Here is an 18,765-nt window from a genome sequence, read left to right as displayed (position 1 = left end):
GTTCTCAGAACGTAGATATCACGTCGTCCACTCAGTATGCATGCCGCGGGTTAGTAATATTATAATTAAATCTCATTAAATTCATCAATATTAAACATGCAAATGTATACACGTACCTATAACTTGACAGAAACTTGCGTTATATTTACATGCCTCATTTGAAGTTAGATTATTTTTACCTTAAGTAATAAATAACTAAAGCCCCGCGTTGTCACCCGCATAGCTCTCGTTCCCGTAAGAATATGAGGATAAAATATAGCTTACGGTTACGACACTCGTAAATAACGTGGCTTTCTATTGGCAAAAGAATTTTCAGAATCGGTTCAGTAGATCCAGAGATTAGTCCCCTAGTATAGATTAGTTGAAGAAAGACGGAAGGAAAAGATGGGACTGTTTAGTGGTAACATAAATCTATACTAATATTAAAAAGCTGAAGAGTTTGTTTGTTTGTTTGTTTGTTTGTATGTTTGTTTGATTGAACGCGCTAATCTCAGGAACTACTTGTCTGACTTGAAAAATTCCCATTTATCGAGGAAGGCTATGGGCTATATATTATTCCCGTATTCCTACGGGAACGGGAACCACGCGTGTAAAACAGCGCGGAGTCAGCTAGTTGTTATATATTTAATGAATAAAACATTGCAAGTAGGCCAACTATCAAACAACTAAAATGCGTACTTTTATAATTTATTTGGACATCTTTTTAAATGTAGATAATCGAAAGTGAATCTCGATTAATACGAATGGCTTAGAATTAATTTAGTAACGACCTATCTATCTACCTACAATCGAATTGAAGATGAGGACCTCCTTCTTTGTTAAACTCTGCAATATTAACAAAGCTTAATACACCTTGGGATTGGGGTATTACAAGGTAGGATATAGGTACCTTATATACTCACGCTTGCTATAAGGTTAAGGCACGTACACACGTATCAAACATCGCTCCGCGCCGCGATAGCATCGCACTGTCGCCTCTTTCCTGTGAAACTATGAATGAAGTTTGTGTTTTATATATTCGAAATTATCATATATCTGGAAGTTATTGTTTATTGTTTATTTTTTTTATTGAGGAAGAATACAATAAAAACTTAAGCTAACTTATTATAATAACTACACAAATCATGTTAAATAGTTAGATTCATCGTCACTTTACCTAAAACATCAGAGCCTGTAGCTACGTGGTACATCAATTCTCTTTCTACAAACGCTAACGCTTCAAAAACTAAAAAAAATATGGAAATGACAGATCCGATCGATAGCTTGATTACGTGTCCTGTCGATAATTAATGTCATTCCCATACATTTTTAAATTTTGAAGCGATTACGATTGTAGAAAGAGAATCGACTTGCTACATGGGAACAGGCCCAGGTGAGATGACTCTAACTTACAATTGAATCAAAAAAACTTTATAGATTTCATAATCAGTATAGAGAATTACTGAACACTGTTTAATATCTACCTATGCTACAGAAGTCTATCATAAGCAAATAAGTTTTAAGTAAAGGCAATGTTTGATTAATGTGTAAAATTATTTATTTTAAATATCTAAAATTTATCGTTTGCCTTCATAAGCAAGCATTTTAATAAATCACAAGAAAATTTATCATTAAACACGAAAATGGAAAATTTACATCCAGATGAAATTAAAGGAAAAAGAGGAAAAGATCTGAAAACTGAGAAACAGTTGATTCAAAATGGCTGGAGGGAGACAACGATCGGGGGGAAAGAGAAATGAGACATGCTAGTCACGTCCCGGGCAAGGCGCGCGCGTGCCTTTCATCCTAATGCTGGAGCTAACTCACACACCCCCAAACACTCACACAAACAAAGTACAAACACCTAACATATGGACATTAGGCGTGTGTGTGTTAAAATACATAAACTTCCTGGTAAATAAGACACAACTTTCTTATAGCCTCCTTATGAGCCTCCTATATTAAATTCCGACGCCATTTTTTTCGGGAATCCTCATAGAACCGTAAAGACTGATGGTAACGTCGACAATAGGAAATCCGAAATCGTGTTTTCTATGGATAGCTAAATGAGAAAATGGATATTTTACTTTTTGTTTTGACATGTACGACCCTTCGTCTGAAAATTATTTACGTGATGCTTCTTGTAGGTTCATTATTGTGAGTTATGACTTCTTCGTACTTCGGGAGATAAGATTTTGGATTATTCTATACAAAGACTTGCTTCGCCTTCGTTTTTCATCTTGATCATAATTTGCTGTACATTTTCACAGCTCTTCAAGCTTTAAATCATAGATGATTTGGGCAAGCTACGAGCATACTTTAACTTAATAACTTAACCAACTGCTTTAATCTTTAGGCGTTTGGATATAAGAGTTATGACACAATATTATTAACGCGTCACTTGTGTAAATCAGTATACGTATATCTATTTCCTGAAGTCCGGGCATTGTTTATTACTTGTAAGATGACATATCGTAAATAAATTGAAGGTTCATTTCGTTCAAGAACGATCCTTCACTTTTACTCCAACGCCCTATCTGCCAGCTCTTTACTGGCAAACGCTTTTCTATATACATATACCCAAACAAAAGTAAACAAAATATAACATGCATTGTAGGGATTAACCCTAACCCTAACACTACTTTAAATCTTACATTATAACATAATTGAATGGGTTTGACATTAAATATATATAATAATATAATAATATTATTCTGAGTTGATTGGTAACTATGCTGTATTTAGACTTTACGATTCATACGAACAGGTGTTTCAGGAGTCTACGCTAGCCCATGTATCGAAAATTGAGTACCTATTTAATTTAACGTCTAAGTAAATATCTTTATGATAAAGTTCATCAATGGAAAACACATCCAATAATGGGAGTTCGGGGAGTATGGGAATGGATTTCCCAATGGTAGCCTTGATTTTCAGTTGTCAAGCAGCATTGCAGTAGTCTGCTGTGAAATTCTCAAACATCTGTGACTTACTGTAGAAAGTTGCACACACTGCGAAGTCAAAATTATAATTAGCATTACTATAATGAGTACTACATAATATGGTTGTAATTAAATTAAGAAACTTGAAATTAAAGCATCGAGAGTTTAAAGCGCGCGGTCTGAAAATAAGCGCACAAGAAACTCTAAATCATAGATGATTTGGGCAACCTACACGAGTATACTTCAACTTAGTAACTTAACCAACAGCTTTAAGCTTTAGGCGTTTGGTTATAAGATAATCATCAAATATATATAATAATATAATAATATTATTCTGAGTTGATTGGTAACTATGCTGTATTTAGACTTTACGATTCATACGAACAGGTGTTTCAGGAGTCTACGCTAGCCCATGTATCGAAAATTGAGTACCTATTTAATTTAAAGCTGCACACACTGCGAAGTCAAAATTATAATTAGCATTACTATAATGAGTACTACATAATATGGTTGTAATTAAATTAAGAAACTTGAAATTAAAGCATCGAGAGTTTAAAGCGCGCGGTCTGAAAATAAGCGCACAAGAAACTCAGCCAGTACAACAAACTCCACTTAACATCAGCGGCTGCTTTCTGTAGGTATCAAAGTTACATAAAATATTACACAGACATCGCCAATGTTGTCACAAACACAATCCAACAGTCGTTTAACATACTCAACATCAAATCACCTGTCAACAGCATCAAATTTGTGGGCCTCCAATCGTTGAATCTGTAAACGCCATAAAATGCTCAGGATCTTTCCCAGAAGCGACCACCGTAACGTCACCATTGTTCGCGCTATTCACATGCACAACTGCACTGCGGATACACGGCCACTGAATGCCTAATAGGATCTCACAATTATATTTGATAAATTTATTTAAAGAATACATTAGCATACGCCGTGAAAGGAGCAAGAAAGTTAGATAGCAATTGCTTTTCCAATCGGTGATCGATGACTGTCGATATGGTTTCTCCTAAAACCTCTTTTTCTATGCTTTAGGTAAGTCAACTTTCTATGCCGTCATAGGAAGAAGAAATTCTTCATTAATATTCTGTAATAGATGGTTGAAAGAAGAAAATATAGCTTTGATAATATTTTATACAACATTTCAAAGCTACAGTTTTTCAATCGGTGATAATGACTGTCGATTGGATTTATCTTAAAATCTCTTTTCCCATACTTTAGGTAAGTAAACTTTCTATGCCGTCACATGAAGAAGAAATTTTTCATTGATATTCTGTTATAGATAGATGAAAGAAGAAAACAAAGCTTTGATAATATTCTGGATATTTTCATGCTACATTTGCTTCTTCTACAGTTACATTTAATATCTTTAGAATACTATCATTGTTGCTGCTTTTTGCTAGCTATGTAGGCAGGTAATATGCTATTGTAAAATTTCAGCAGTTTGTATTTCAGTATAATTTCGTTAGAGTGCATTATATTTCCTCTTATGCCGAGATTACAAGATTTCTTACCCTAAAAGTAATTTAATGTTTCAATCTTACCACATCTCCAACCTTAAGTTTATGAGTAAGATTCATCTTTGATAATAATATCAGAATTATACTTGCATAAACTTGTTAACGCATTTTTTAATATTCCCATTTCTGATGTTACGAACAATCTTATCAACAAAAAAATCATGCTCATTTAATTTCACTTTAACAGTCGGCTTTCCAGCATCAGACGTTGTTTGTAAAGGTTCTAGTTTGCTTGCTTCATTGTCGTTTTTAATGCCACCTGCTATGCGATGTATGATAACGACTGGTTCATTCATAACGATGACCGTACGTGAGTTGTCTTCATTTGACTACCGTCGGTGTGATTTGGTAATTTAAACTTTAATATATTTGCATAGGGCACATTTTTATTGTTAGCAGACTGGTAGTGTGGTTGATATGTGCTAACAGGAGTTTAGTTGTGAATATAATATATATTTACATATGTTAGGAAGTTACTGATATAAGGACTAGTTGTAGCTGCGGAATCAACAATTTGGAAAGTGGAACATTCAGTATATAAAGAAATTTAACTTTTTTTTTTATTCTTTACAAGTTCGCCCTTGACTACAATCTCACCTGATGGTAAATGATGATGCAGTCTAAGATGGAAGCGGGCTAACTTGTTAGGAGGAGAATGAAAATCCACACACCTTCCGGTTTCTACACGGCATCGTACCGGAACGCTAAATCGCTTGGCGGTACGTCTTTGCCGGTAGGGTGGTAACTAGCCACGGCCGAAGTCTCCCACCAGCCAGACCTGGACAAATTAAGAAAATCTCAATCTGCCCAGCCGGGGATCGAACCCAGGACCTCCGTCTTGTAAATCCATCGCGCATACCACTGCGCCACGGAGGCCGTAACTTGTCTGCTGCTCGTTTGTCCTGCAAGTAGCTTATGTGAAGTTATCAGGTCCTAGGTTTAATATTGAATATTAAGTTTTCTTTTTTTCATATTGTTAAGTTAGGTTATGTTAACTCTTGCACGTTAATTCAGGGTCCCTGGATGGATCCCGATCATTATTAGTAATATTTGCATACATAGTTAAACAATATCAAAAGCCCACCAACTTGGATTGGAGCAGCGTGATGGAACTAAGATCTAAATCTAAAAAGGGAGGAGAGAGTCTGACTCGTGTCTTTTGTGTGATTTTTTTTAAAACAGCTGATTAGAGCAGCGTAGAGAGGGCCTTTCTGTCCTACAAGACCTTGTGCGCTTTAAACAATGGCCTGGTGGTGATTAAAGAAGAAAACTAATAGCATTTCTTTGTCCACAGGTAGAAATGACAGGCAGTAGTATATTCGACTATGTCCACCAGGCGGACCACGCGGAGATAGCGGAACAACTGGGCCTGTCCTTAGCAGGCAGGTCCGGGGGCACCGGACTCAACAGTCCGGCGTCAGGCAGCGAGGAAGGCAGTCAGCATGGGACGAATAATCCTGACGGTATGTAGCTTTATCATTATCAACTTATATTCGGCTCACTGCGGGCCTCGAGTCTCCTCTAAGAATGAGAGGTTTTAGCCCAATGCGGATTGGTAGACTTCACACACGCAGAGAATTAAGAAAATTATAGAAGGTTTCCTCACGATGTTTTTCCTTCACCGTTCGAGACACGTGATATTTAATCTCTTAAAATGCACACAACTAAAAAGTTGGAAGTGAGGGACCGGATTCGAACCCACACCCTCCGGAATTGGAGGCAGAGGTCATATACACTGTGCTATTAAGGCTATATAACGGTGTGTAGCTTACCTACATTATAATATTTCTTCAGTGGGTCTCTAATGCATGAGGGTCGTGATTACCTTCATGCGTGAATTCCTCCTAAACAATATTCGTCTGTCATGGCGGTTTTTCTGGCTTGTCACCATCATCATCATCTATCCCCTTTGGCTCATTGTTGAGCACGAATCTCCTCTCAGAATTACAGGGGTTAGCCTAATAGTCCACCACGCTTGCCCAACGGATTGACCAACTTCACACATGTAGTGAATTAAGAAAACTTATTGATACACGTAATATTTACTTTCTTAAAATGCACTTTCAGATTTACCCACTTCGAATCGAAGGCAGAGGTCATTTAAACTAGGCTATCACGGCTCACGGCTTCTGGCTTTTAGTTTTCAGAAATCGCCTTTATAATTCAAAATATTTTGTGCTTTGTATAAATTTATAATTTATACAAAGCACAAAAACTTGTGGTAAAGGCATAGAGAGGGAAATGCTAGATGAATGTACAATTTTCAAAATGGAAAATTCAAGGGACAAAGGAAGCCTTTGGCCTAAAGTCGTACCATGACGTCAATGTTAACCCGGTAATAGGTACGAAGTAGTTATTATTTTCAATATTATTGACGATGGCGCGCACATCGTCAATAATATTGAAAATAATAACTACTTCGTAAACCTACCTTTTTTTTTTTTTTTATTCTTTACAAGTTAGCCCTTGACTACAATCTCACCTGATGGTAAGTGATGATGCAGTCTAAGATGGAAGCGGGCTAACTTGTTAGGAGGAGGATGAAAATCCACACCCCTTTCGGTTTCTACACGGCATCGTACCGGAACGCTAAATCGCTTGGCGGTACGTCTTTGCCGGTAGGGTGGTAACTAGCCACGGCCGAAGCCTCCCACCAGCCAGACCTGGACAAATTAAGAAAATCTCAATCTGCCCAGCCGGGGATCGAACCCAGGACCTCCGTCTTGTATATCCAAAGCGCATACCACTGCGCCACGGAGGCCGTCAAAAAGCTTAAAACCTTAAAAGAAGTAAAAAATATGAGACTATTGTGATTTGTTCGGTAACAAAAAATTGTGGCTAAAGCTTAACCGCGGATTTATATCAAACAATAAAAACGGCTTAACTTTTTCTTAAGATAGCCGTGTTTTCTAACATTTTGATCAATTCAAAAATAAGATCTCTATAAGTAGATTATTCTGGTCTAGTACCTAATTAGTATACTTACGTAGGTACGTAATTTTAACCCGCAAACGAAACATTTGTCTGTGAGACCGATTTAAAAAATTCGAATAACTTTTACTACTGATTCTCGTTGTGAATTTGAGTAACTGCCACATTTCTTCGTCAAATCACCGTCCAACTTCGAAGTGGGCGCAGAATCTGGTGTTTTGGCGTCAACCCGGTGCTTAGGACCGACGTCACTAAAGATGTAAGTCAAATTGAAGTCACCGTTGACGGGTTAGATCGGATTTTAGTAAATTTATTATTTGCTAAACCCTAAAGGAATTGAAAGCTTTGCCTTATTAGCAAGGCTTTCAATTCTTTCAGTAAATTACTTCTAATTTTCTTTATCTAGTAAATTACTGCTAATTTTATATTTTTACTAATAAAATGTCTCCAACGTATACAAGTTATAGGTACATTACCTACATTAAGTAATTTATAGAATCTACAAGTACTTACTTGTATGCAACAGGATGCTAGGAATCCGTGAATTATCTGGGGTCAGGAATTTAGCACAATACCTAATGGATACCTAATAGTAGTTTAGATTTCATTCAACAATGGGCTACGCATCGCTGTCGATGGCACGTACGACTAGGTATACGTCGCGTCATGTAAAATGAGCGATGGTAGTTAAGCTGATTATGATGACTAAGAAAAACAAATATGGAAAATAAAGTGCAAGGTTATAGGTATCATAAATATATGAAAATGTATTGCGATAGATTGAGTATATTTATGGTATATTTGCCACACTGTTATCATGCTTTTGTTAAGAAATCTATTTACGACTAGATATTATATATGTTATTAAAATACTCTCAATGAGTATTTTGAAAATATAAAAACACTCCTGGCAGATGTGAAACATCGACATTATTTTGTAAAAGTAGGTAATATGCTGAAAAGAACAAATTGTGATAAGAACTAATTATGTCATAATGATAAAATAAAGTATTACGATTTTTTTTCCAAATTACGATGACAATTTGTTGAATAAACATTTATTTTCATTAAATGCAAAAATTTACGAATTTATTTCAAATACGCGTGGCGACGCGTCGCCACACCGTACACTCTACTGCATATAGACTGTATATTTATACCATCATATAGCGTGGCGGCACGTCGCCACGCCAGAAATCAGTTTTACGTGCGGCTATAGATGTTTCACGTTAAAAACTACATGATTTTGATTTTTTTTTTGAAACAAAATTATGCCTGTACATTTACACACTACTCTGAACTCATCAACGTTATAAAGGTTACACGAATTGATCACTTATGTACTAAGTAAAGGTTTAACCATCCATATAATATCATGAATAAGAGTAGCTCTATGAATCTTACGAAATTATTTTCGTTGTCGCCACTCTATGATTCCCTCGCATTTTGCAGTAAATTTCTGCGTGCTCTTTTTAAGTGACTCGACCAATACTAAATAGTGTTTGTAGTAGATTCAGTGATTCGGACCACAACATCATGCAATAGTGCACAGTTCATGGCTATTTGCGTATTATACGAGCAATATTATATCGATTTTGGTATACCACATAATCGAGGTAGGTAATAGTGGTATATGAATTTATTCCTGTAACTTAAAATTATAAAATAGCAGGTGACACGATGACCTTTGTAGCTAAAATACATTAGTTTCGTTCGTCTACGAGTATGTAGGTTATAATGGTATATACCAGTGGCGAAGGATGGAACAGTCATACAAACTCCAGTTTCTCAAATACTTAAATATGCATAGATTTTTAAAGGTAACCCGGACTTGCATGGACTCGGTCACCGCTGGTATCTCCAAAAACAAACGAAATAAAAACAAAATATTCATATCACTCTAGACGTCAACTTTTAAAGTGTTTTTCAGATAGCATGGGTACGGTGACAGTTGCCTAATGACGTTCATAATACGTATTATTATCGTGAATCGCGACAAACTATCAATAGTGAAACGAACTGTCACCGTACTAATGCTATCTGAAAAACACTATAGTTAGACTACTTATCACTTGAATGAAATTTATTTTTAAACTAGCGTGCGCCCGCGACCTCGTCCGCATAAACACTTTGTCACAAATCCCGCGGGAACCATGGATTTTTCCTATCAAAAGTAGACTATGTGTTATTGAAAATATATTTTGTTAATCCAGAGCAAAATCTATTTCCATTACAGATTCCAGCCAAATCGGTTCAGTAGCTTTTTTTTTATTCTGTACAAGTTTGCCCTTGACTACAATCTCACCTGATGGTAAGTGATGACGCAATCTAAGATGGAAGCGGGCTAACTTGTTAGGATTAGGATGACAATCCACACCCCTTTCGGTTTCTACACGACATCGTACCGGAACGCTAAATACGCTGCGGTGTATAGGAGGAACAAACTTACACTTGCACACAAACTTTCGCCTTTATAATATAAGTTTGAAGTGTGATGTTATACCTAACTGTAGATATACCTAATTATAAAAAATTGTAATAAAACAAAGAAAACACATACTTAACTTAATAAATTTTGTCAGACAAAAATCCACTGATGAACCATAAAAAACTCAACTTTGATATGTATGTACCATAAACCTAGTCATTCATATCTACTGTACCAAATGAAACAAGAGTCCTTTGTCATAGATGACTGTATAAACGTCTGCAAGTGACTTATGTAGCAGTAAACGTCAATCGGCCACGACAGTCTCCAAAGCTATTAAAGGTGCTCCTAAATTAGAATTTAGCATCGAAAAAGTTAATAAAAGAGCAGTAATTTATAAAATAGAGCGGTAACACCGTTAGCCAATCTACTTAGACGCATTTTCCAGCTAAAACGACTCGATACAAAAACACGAGCGACCTCTCTGTCAAATTGAGAAAAAACTGTACAGAATTCAATTAAAGTTCCCTCTTTTTGAAGGCCAATAGGTGGAGAGATGGCGCTTAATTTTTGAGAGAGATTTGGAAAATTGTTGGTTGTTGTGCTATTTTGTCAGAGCACAGGGGAGTTGTTATTGGAGCATTGGTGAGTTCTGGTTTAAAAGATTTAATTGCTGATGGAATGGTGATGATGAATACGTTTGAATATATTGATTTTTATGATACATTCGGGTAGGTAAATAAGGTCAATGTTAACTAATGTATACTTATTATTTTAGTTAATCTATACTTATAATAAAACTGTATCAGGTTAAATTCTGTACATTGGAGATATTTAAAAAAAAATATTGGAGGACGTTAAACAATCGATACTGACGCCAAAAATATTTTTTTTCGATTTCTTGTCTGTCTGTCTGTTTGTATTTTTTGTTGACCGGGCATCACGCAGAAACTACTGCATAGAGTCAAACGAAACTTAGCACGGTTTGAGACCATAATACGAAGCAGGTTATAGGATACTTTTTATAGCGAAAATAAAATCGGAAGGGGGTGAAATGGTGGTTGAAAGTTTGTATGTAAAGTCCTCCATTTTTAGAGTTATCATTTTCTTAAAATTTAAAACCGTTTTTGAATGTTTTATTTCATTGTTATCCCAAAAATCTCAGTAAATATAACAAATCAATTGACTTTAAGAAAAGGAAATAGAATAAACTCTTTAAATCCATAGTGCCGATTACCTACTTACTAACTTGTCGCATTTTTCCACTAGCTCTTGGATCACAAAGCGCCTTTTTGGATCTGTAAACTTTACTGATCCCAAAGTCCGTTCAATGCTCAAGCTATAATGGTAATAAATTGTGCACCAAATTGAAATTAGATTACGGAATCGTCACGGTGTGTTGCCACCTTATGAAACGGTCAATGGGGAGTCTGCGCTCACCTTTATGTTGTTGATTAATATTATATTTATATCGTTATGGGAAAGAATCGAATGGTTATTGGATTTGAAATGCATAGTGTCGCCCAAATGCAACATGAAATTTAAATAAATAAGCAACTATTTATGTTTCTATTGAAGAAAGATAAGATTTTTTTTATTACTTATATACAGGATGCTCAGGAGTATTTTTCCCATAATTTCAAGGTGAGTCTACTTATAGGAGCCGAACTGCATAACTTATGTTTTTCAACTAAAAATAAAAAGTTTTTACCTTTTTATTCAAAGTAATTCGAATAATTCCGACTATCCATGTAACACATGCCATCATTTTAAAATACGTAAAACTTGGCTCGTAGTCTTAAGAATGCGTAGAGACACATTTTATGATCTATTACCTATTTAAAAAGAAAATGTTATTTACCCCGAAAATATTAATTTTAGAACACATATAATTGCTTAGACATTTTTAATTAATTTTATTCATAACCCTAGAGTTATGAGAAATACTTCCCAGCACCCTGTATATCTTATAAAAAAATTTGGAGAATCTATACGTTTTCGTTTTTTTGTCTCAACTATCTTGAATTTTCAAAACGACTCTCTGTTATCGACTGTCATGAGTGACCTAGATTCAAAGTGGTAGTGGAGAGTGTTTAAACTAAAATATATGTCGGCCTCCGTGGCGCAGTGGTATGCGCGGTGGATTTACAAAACGGAGGTCCTGGGTTCGATGCCCGGCTGGGCAGATTGAGATTTTCTTAATTTGTCCAGGTCTGGCTGGTGGGAGGCTTCGGCCGTGGCTAGTTACCACCCTACCGGCAAAGACGTACCGCCAAGCGATTTAGCGTTCCGGTACGATGCCGTGTAGAAACCGAAAGGGGTGTGGATTTTCATCCTCCTCCTAACAAGTTAGCCCGCTTCCATCTTAGACTGCATCATCACTTACCATCAGGTGAGATTGTAGTCAAGGGCTAACTTGTAAAGAATAAAAAAAAAAAAAAAAATGTGTTATTTTGCTGATATTATTGTTATTATTATTACATATATTAATACTTACCTACCTATGGCTACTACTGTTTATTAAACATTCTTTTTTCTTTAAACGATAAGCCTGTATCCTAAATTCTAATCCCAATGCTTCTACTACTTACGAGTAAGTTTTAAGTTTTCTCTGACGTACAAAAAATATCCGTAGCTTAATTAAAAGTGAAGGTAGGTAAAAAATATTATAATTTCACTAAATGCTATTATACGGTTCGATGCACACGGAATAATTTACCATCTACGAAAAATTAGGCCTGCGTTCATTGTACACTTAGCCACAAAAACTATAATCACTCTTTTACGCATCTGTGATAGTCATTTTGTGTTTGTTTCTATAGAAATGGTTTATTTTATTATAATGTGACAAATGAAAAAAATTTGGTTCACCTTTTTACGAATCGAAAGTACCGCGAATTTCACTAGTATCTGTCAATCGCATTTCTCGGATTTGTAACGCAATTCTCGTTACAAGTATTAGGCCTCGAATACACGTGACCAGTCAATTACTAATAAGTTATTATGTTAATAGAAAAAGGAAACATCTTTATTTTTAATTAAAACTACACAAAAGTTAATTTTTTGGCAGGTTAATAAAGCGTTGACTACAAACTAAAAACTCTAGGTTTAGTTTAGCTGTAATTGCTAATTATTGTATGGATAATACATTGAATTACTATGTATACGTAGTACATAGTAGTAGTAGTATGGGATAATACTACTTGGTCATGTTTAGAAACCTGCCTCCGATTTCGGAGGGTGTGGGTTTGAATCCGGTACGGGGCATGCACCTCCAACTTTTCAGTTGTGTGCATTTTAAGAAATTAAATATCACGTGTCTCAAACGGTGAAGGAAAACATCGTGAGGAAACCTGCATAAAAGAGAATTTATTAATTCTCTGCGTGTGTGAAGTCTGCCAATCCGCATTGGGCCAGCGTGGTGGACTATTGGCCGAGCTCAGCAGTGAGCCGTATATGGATTGATAACGTAACATATGTTTAGAAACATAGATAAAGTTTTGTTTTTAAATTAAGAACATAGTTAGATAGGAGGAATAGATGTGTGGTGGTGGAAGACAAATAGTCAACAAATAGACAAACCTTTAAAAGTGTCTCTAATCTAAGCCTATTTAAAAAAAAATCTTTTTTTGATTCTATCCATAAGTCTGCATACGCCTTAACATTAGCCGTCACTCACTACCAAAAGGCTTTGACAAACGACAATACCACCTAACTGCTTTTAGATCACAGTTAAAAAAAGTTAAAAAGTGCCCATGTTGCCCATCTAATTTAACTGTCGTATTTTTTTATAATTAATTTATGTTCGCGCTTCACGACAAATTATCGCGTCTTTTTATAAATAGTATCTAATTTAAATGAAGTCCGTTCGAGAGTTTTTATTTGATTAAAATAACTTCAAATAACATACTTCTATCTATAATCCTTTTCTTACATTTCCTCGTTTTTTAATTTCTTAGCGAGTTATAAAAATGAAGCTACCTCCTGCCCTGTAGCGTTCTTTGTTTATTTATTTGATTATTGTATGAAAAATTTTGTGAAAACTGGCATGAGTTGATTTTTTTTTTCAAAAATGTGGTGCACGATGAAATTGGTGATGCTAGTAACTAACACGATTAAATTCTTTTCCGCCTTCAGTTTCAAGTTTCAGTAGTTGCAGCTAAACGTTGATCAGAGTCGAGGTCCTTGAATTATTCTTTTTAAAAGTTTATTATTAAGTATTAAAAGTTTGACGTATCTGTATGTAACTTCATAGCTTCTAAATCAATCGATTATGAAGCGGTTCGCTTGCAGATTTTTCTTACTTTAACTTACGTTCATTTTATTGTTTGACTGTCAATGATAGCCACTAATGTCTTACTGTTAAAGCCAAACTTCATTAGGTATATATACCTATTAGTTACCTTCTTTCTTTCTATATATGTGCCTACTAAAATAAATAAACAGATTATCTGTCAAATCAGTAAATTATTTTTAATCTTTACTAATAATACTAATATTTTATAGTAGGTATAATGTTTGTAGTATTGTATGGGTAATCTCTAAATCTACTAAACCGATTTTAAAAATTATATTACCATTAAAAAGCCACATTATTTGTGAGTGTCATAGGCTATATTTTATTCCCGTAATCTTACTGTAACGCGGGTGAGACCGCGGGGCATTCGCTAGTATTATATAGATTGGGTACACCCAAGAAATAACACAACTTCTCAATCGTCCCAGTTTTTGCGAATAAAGGAATCAATTTTAAACTTCTAATGTAAATTAAAAAAGGAAAGAATTAATCAATCAAGGGTTTGAGGTGACAGTCTGCGATTGTGATCCGAATGCCGTGCCTAATGATGTACAGGAGTGATGGACAGGTGACGTGCGTGGATAAAGCCATTTTGTGGCCTGATAGCCATGCAAGTGGCTACTGGCGTAGTGTAAACGAGGTGATTTTTGACCAGTGGTTCCAAAAGTTTCACCACTAATTATAATTTTATTTTTGTTTGTTGATGTTTTATAAAATAATTATGATCCTGTAGGTAAAATAATCATACCTGCAGTTATCAGGATATATTAACACATTCATTGCCAAGACAAAATCTAGGAATTACATAAATGGCCGATGTTCTATAGCTCGTACAAAATTGTCAGGGACCACCACGCGATATCGCGTTACCGGCTACAGCGTAAAGGCCTTTTCACGCGACGTCGCGTGGTATGTCAAAGGACGTGTTAAGAGACATATTTTGATACTTCATTTCTTCATAACAGTCAGCTGACGGTAAGTGTAGGTACTTACCTACCTAGTTGTGGTACTAAGTAAAAGAAAATTTATACTCACCTTTGTGTGTTATGGCTATTAAACGTTTACGTGTGATATAAAAAAGGGTTATATTTGAAAAAATAAACTAAAAAAACTTAAGCTGAAAAAAAGCATTTAAGTAAATTCACGTTCTACTAAGCAGTAAAAGTTTATTAGGCAAAATTTGAAATGAGCCGAAAAATTACTGGGTCATCTTGATTAGTTTTAGATATTACATTATCACTGAAACTATCAACTGAACCTTTTTCGATAGAAAAGGTTCTATTTCAGCCTCGTCATACTAACTGGCCATGTTTTACTCATACTAGCTTTAAAAAAAAAGAAATTAAAAATAGATTGTTGCCTACTATGTTATACTTCGAAACCATGCCGTGTTTTTAGTATTAACAAGTAAAAGAATTAGGAATATTTATAGACATCTATTCTTTTCCGATAGGTACAAGTCTCTGCCTAATTTAGACGGTAATAGCAAAAAAACCATTACAGTAGGTATACCTTACTCACTGGGTGAATCATGATTTGCAAAATACGTCAAGTCACTTGCCTTCAAACACTAAAAGCTGTATTTAATTCAGTTGTAACCGAAGTTTCATAAGGAAGTTATAAAAAAATTCAAGAATTTTCAGTTAGCTATTAAATAGAAGATGATATGATTATCATCTCATCGTTGTCAGTCTATGGACTTCCAAACAAAACGGTCTCGAGCCGCCAGCATCCAGCGGCTCCCTGCAACCCGCTTGATGTCTTCGGTCCACCTGGTAGGGGGTCGACCAACACTGCGCTTTCCGGTGCGGGGTCGCCATTACAGCAGATTGAGACCCCCAATGTCCATTGGCTCTTCGAACTATGTGGCCTGCCTATTGCCACTTCAGCTTCGCGACTCGTGACATAAAAATAATAATGTTATCATGACACGATTACATTATCATAATATTAGCTTGGACGTACCTACTGCCAAGCGATTTAGCGTTCCAGTACGATGTTCTGTAGAAGCCAAAAAGGGTGTGGAATTTCATCAAACTCCAAACAAATTAGCTCGCTTCCATCTTAGATTGCATCATCACTTACCATCAGAGGGCCTAGTGGCAGTTTGATACTGTGATGATCGCTTAAACGTAATCGCGAATTTCTAAGGAACTGAAACAGCACCATCTAGTGGCACTACTGTACAACTGTTTCAATTCCATATAAATTCGCGTATGAAAACATTGCAAATTCCCACTAGCCACAGGTGAGATTGTAGTCAAGGGCTAACTTGTAAAGAATAAAAATCGGTCCATAAATGACGAAATTATCGCTGGACATACATAAAAAAAAACATACATACAGCCGAACGTAGAACCTCCTCCTTTTTGGAAGTCGGTTAAAAAAAAATCGCTATATCGAGAAAGTTAAATTCATTGTTTAATTTATTTGTTACTCCAAAGCTTCCATTAGATACTAGGGCAGAATACTCAATTCACCGTTTCTTTGTCCTCAGTATCAGCACAAATGACGTTAGCAGCGAGCGGCGCATTATTCCGAGGGATGGACCGGGCCTTCTGCATCAGGATGAAGAGCACCCTCACGAAGAGGGGCTGCCATTTCAAGTCATCAGGTTATAGGGTAAGGAAGTCTCTAAAATTTAGTCTTTACTGAAGTTTTGGTATCACGTACCTAATGTTCACATCATAAGTAAGAAAATGGGATAGCACATTTTCTGCTCATAGAAAGGGAAGTTTCAAATTTGATGATAATATACGTATACGTAATATGTTGATCAAAAATCTAAGGATTGTATTTCGAATCGTGTTCCAATTCCGAAACTATACAAAAGTTACCAATTTAATTAGGTAAAATTAGTAAAATTCATTGATCTAATTCTAATTTTTTTAATTTCTAATTCTAAACAATACAATGTTTCAGTCTATTTTACTAAAGAAAAGTTGTGCCTAATAAAGATTACAACGAAAAAGTTTACGAGATCACTTTCTATAACACTACCTACACCTACACACTCAGAATAAATTAAATAGTTAAAGCAACTTTTACTGTTATGACAATCGTGTGAAATTTAATATGGAATTTGAAAATTTGTGGACATAAATTTTATCTATGTACGCTGTATTTTCATTTTCGATCTAGGTGGGAAGAAGCAAGGACGGTGATACATCCAGTTACGGAGAGGGTGGTAATTGGCGGGTGGGTATCAGAATATACAACTTTTGTGTATTTTAATTGAGATCTTGTAAATATACATTAAATTAGCAAGACTGATTTTAAAAGATGAACTGGTATAGTAAAAATAATATTATTAAGGTAATATTAATTGTGCATCAAATACATTTGTAATAGTCGATAGACCTTTGCGTCAGATTTTAAAAGATAAATAATCAGTCACAGTGCCCTAAGCTACAGAAATACCATCTGGTATCATACAGATCTGGTATAATCAATTTACATAAATAAATTGTAGACATATTAATGAAAATTGTAAAAAGGTAAATTGTAGAAGCTGTAATGAAGTAATTCTTTAAAATGAGGTAATCTATGTCATTTGCATTAACGCAAAATGATTATTTCATATAATGCAAAGTGTGGTCCAATACGAGCATCCTAATCTTATGCTAAGAGTACTAAGGTACTTTGAAGTCGATGGCAGAAATGTTAAGAAAATTCAGATTAATAGAGAAAAAGTACAGGTAATTTGTATACGGGGGTAGTTGTTAATCAAAACTGAACATTACGGTTGTAAATGTACTAAAAAATCATTAGAAAGTGTATAACCGTTATTAACCTCTATACCAATATTAAGTTCAGAATGAAAATTAAAGTTTCAAATTAGCATTGAAACTTTTTACCTTTATTCTTAATTAAAAATTAATTAAGAAGTTCTTTTTGTTAAAGTGAAATCGAATTAGCGACTAAAATTTTGTTACTCCTTGAATGTAGGTAGATCACGAATTGTGGATATATAGAATGTTTAACGAAGAAAAAATAAATCTATTGTAAGGTGATTTAGTAAAACCACGTAAAACATTATTCGAAGTAATAAGTATGTTGTATCTAACAATGCATTTGAAAATGTTAAACGAGTCAAGGTTTTGTTGATAAGTTAATAAATATAATTTAAATGGTTATACTGTTCTCATAAATACACGAATTACCATTTTATTACTACCAAATAAATTCACGCGGGCTTTATCCTTTCTTAGATCACAAATATTATTGTTAGAATTATAGCGGAGCGTGGGGTGCCTCAGGGCGAATTGTGGGCCCATAATTTTTGCCTTAACTCAGTGTTAGAACATAAAATGTGATTATATCTCCAGCGACTTGCGAATAACGTACTAGGTGAGTAAAATTGTTCGTAATAGATTGTTTCCGGTGGTTATGATTCTTTTATTTATCAACTTGGGAAGTTTATTATCCTTTTAAACGTCGTCGCTATGTCAGCTGTTTATCTGTTAGAATTCGTTGACGATATTCAACACAATTTACGAGTATGTACCTTCATTCCTAATAAATTCCTAAAATTCAAGAAGACAACGTTTAAAAAATGTTACATTTAAGTAGTAATGTATTTTTACATCTATTTATTTTCAATTAATTTCATATTTTTTATAATTTATTTAAGTGTATTTCTACATAAAAAAATATTGTTTC

General features: G+C 34.9%; 1 protein-coding gene across 3 annotated transcripts in view; it reads left to right on the top strand.

Annotated features, from left to right (window-relative positions):
* Positions 1-18,765, top strand: part of LOC112046576 (protein trachealess) — a 262,436-nt gene that overhangs the window by 231,068 nt on the left and 12,603 nt on the right. For all 3 annotated transcript variants that reach the window (XM_052888412.1, XM_052888411.1, XM_024083273.2), the window contains 2 exons: positions 5,742-5,910; positions 16,601-16,725. In XM_052888412.1, coding sequence (XP_052744372.1) covers positions 5,742-5,910; positions 16,601-16,725 — 294 coding nt within the window. The remainder of the gene's footprint in view (positions 1-5,741; positions 5,911-16,600; positions 16,726-18,765) is intronic.

The sequence above is a fragment of the Bicyclus anynana genome, chromosome 22, assembly GCF_947172395.1.
Source record: "Bicyclus anynana chromosome 22, ilBicAnyn1.1, whole genome shotgun sequence".
In the NCBI taxonomy this organism is placed as follows: Eukaryota; Metazoa; Arthropoda; class Insecta; order Lepidoptera; family Nymphalidae; genus Bicyclus; species Bicyclus anynana.
The sequence above is the reverse complement of the archived record's forward strand: the minus strand, read 5'-3'. Positions and strand labels throughout refer to the sequence as shown.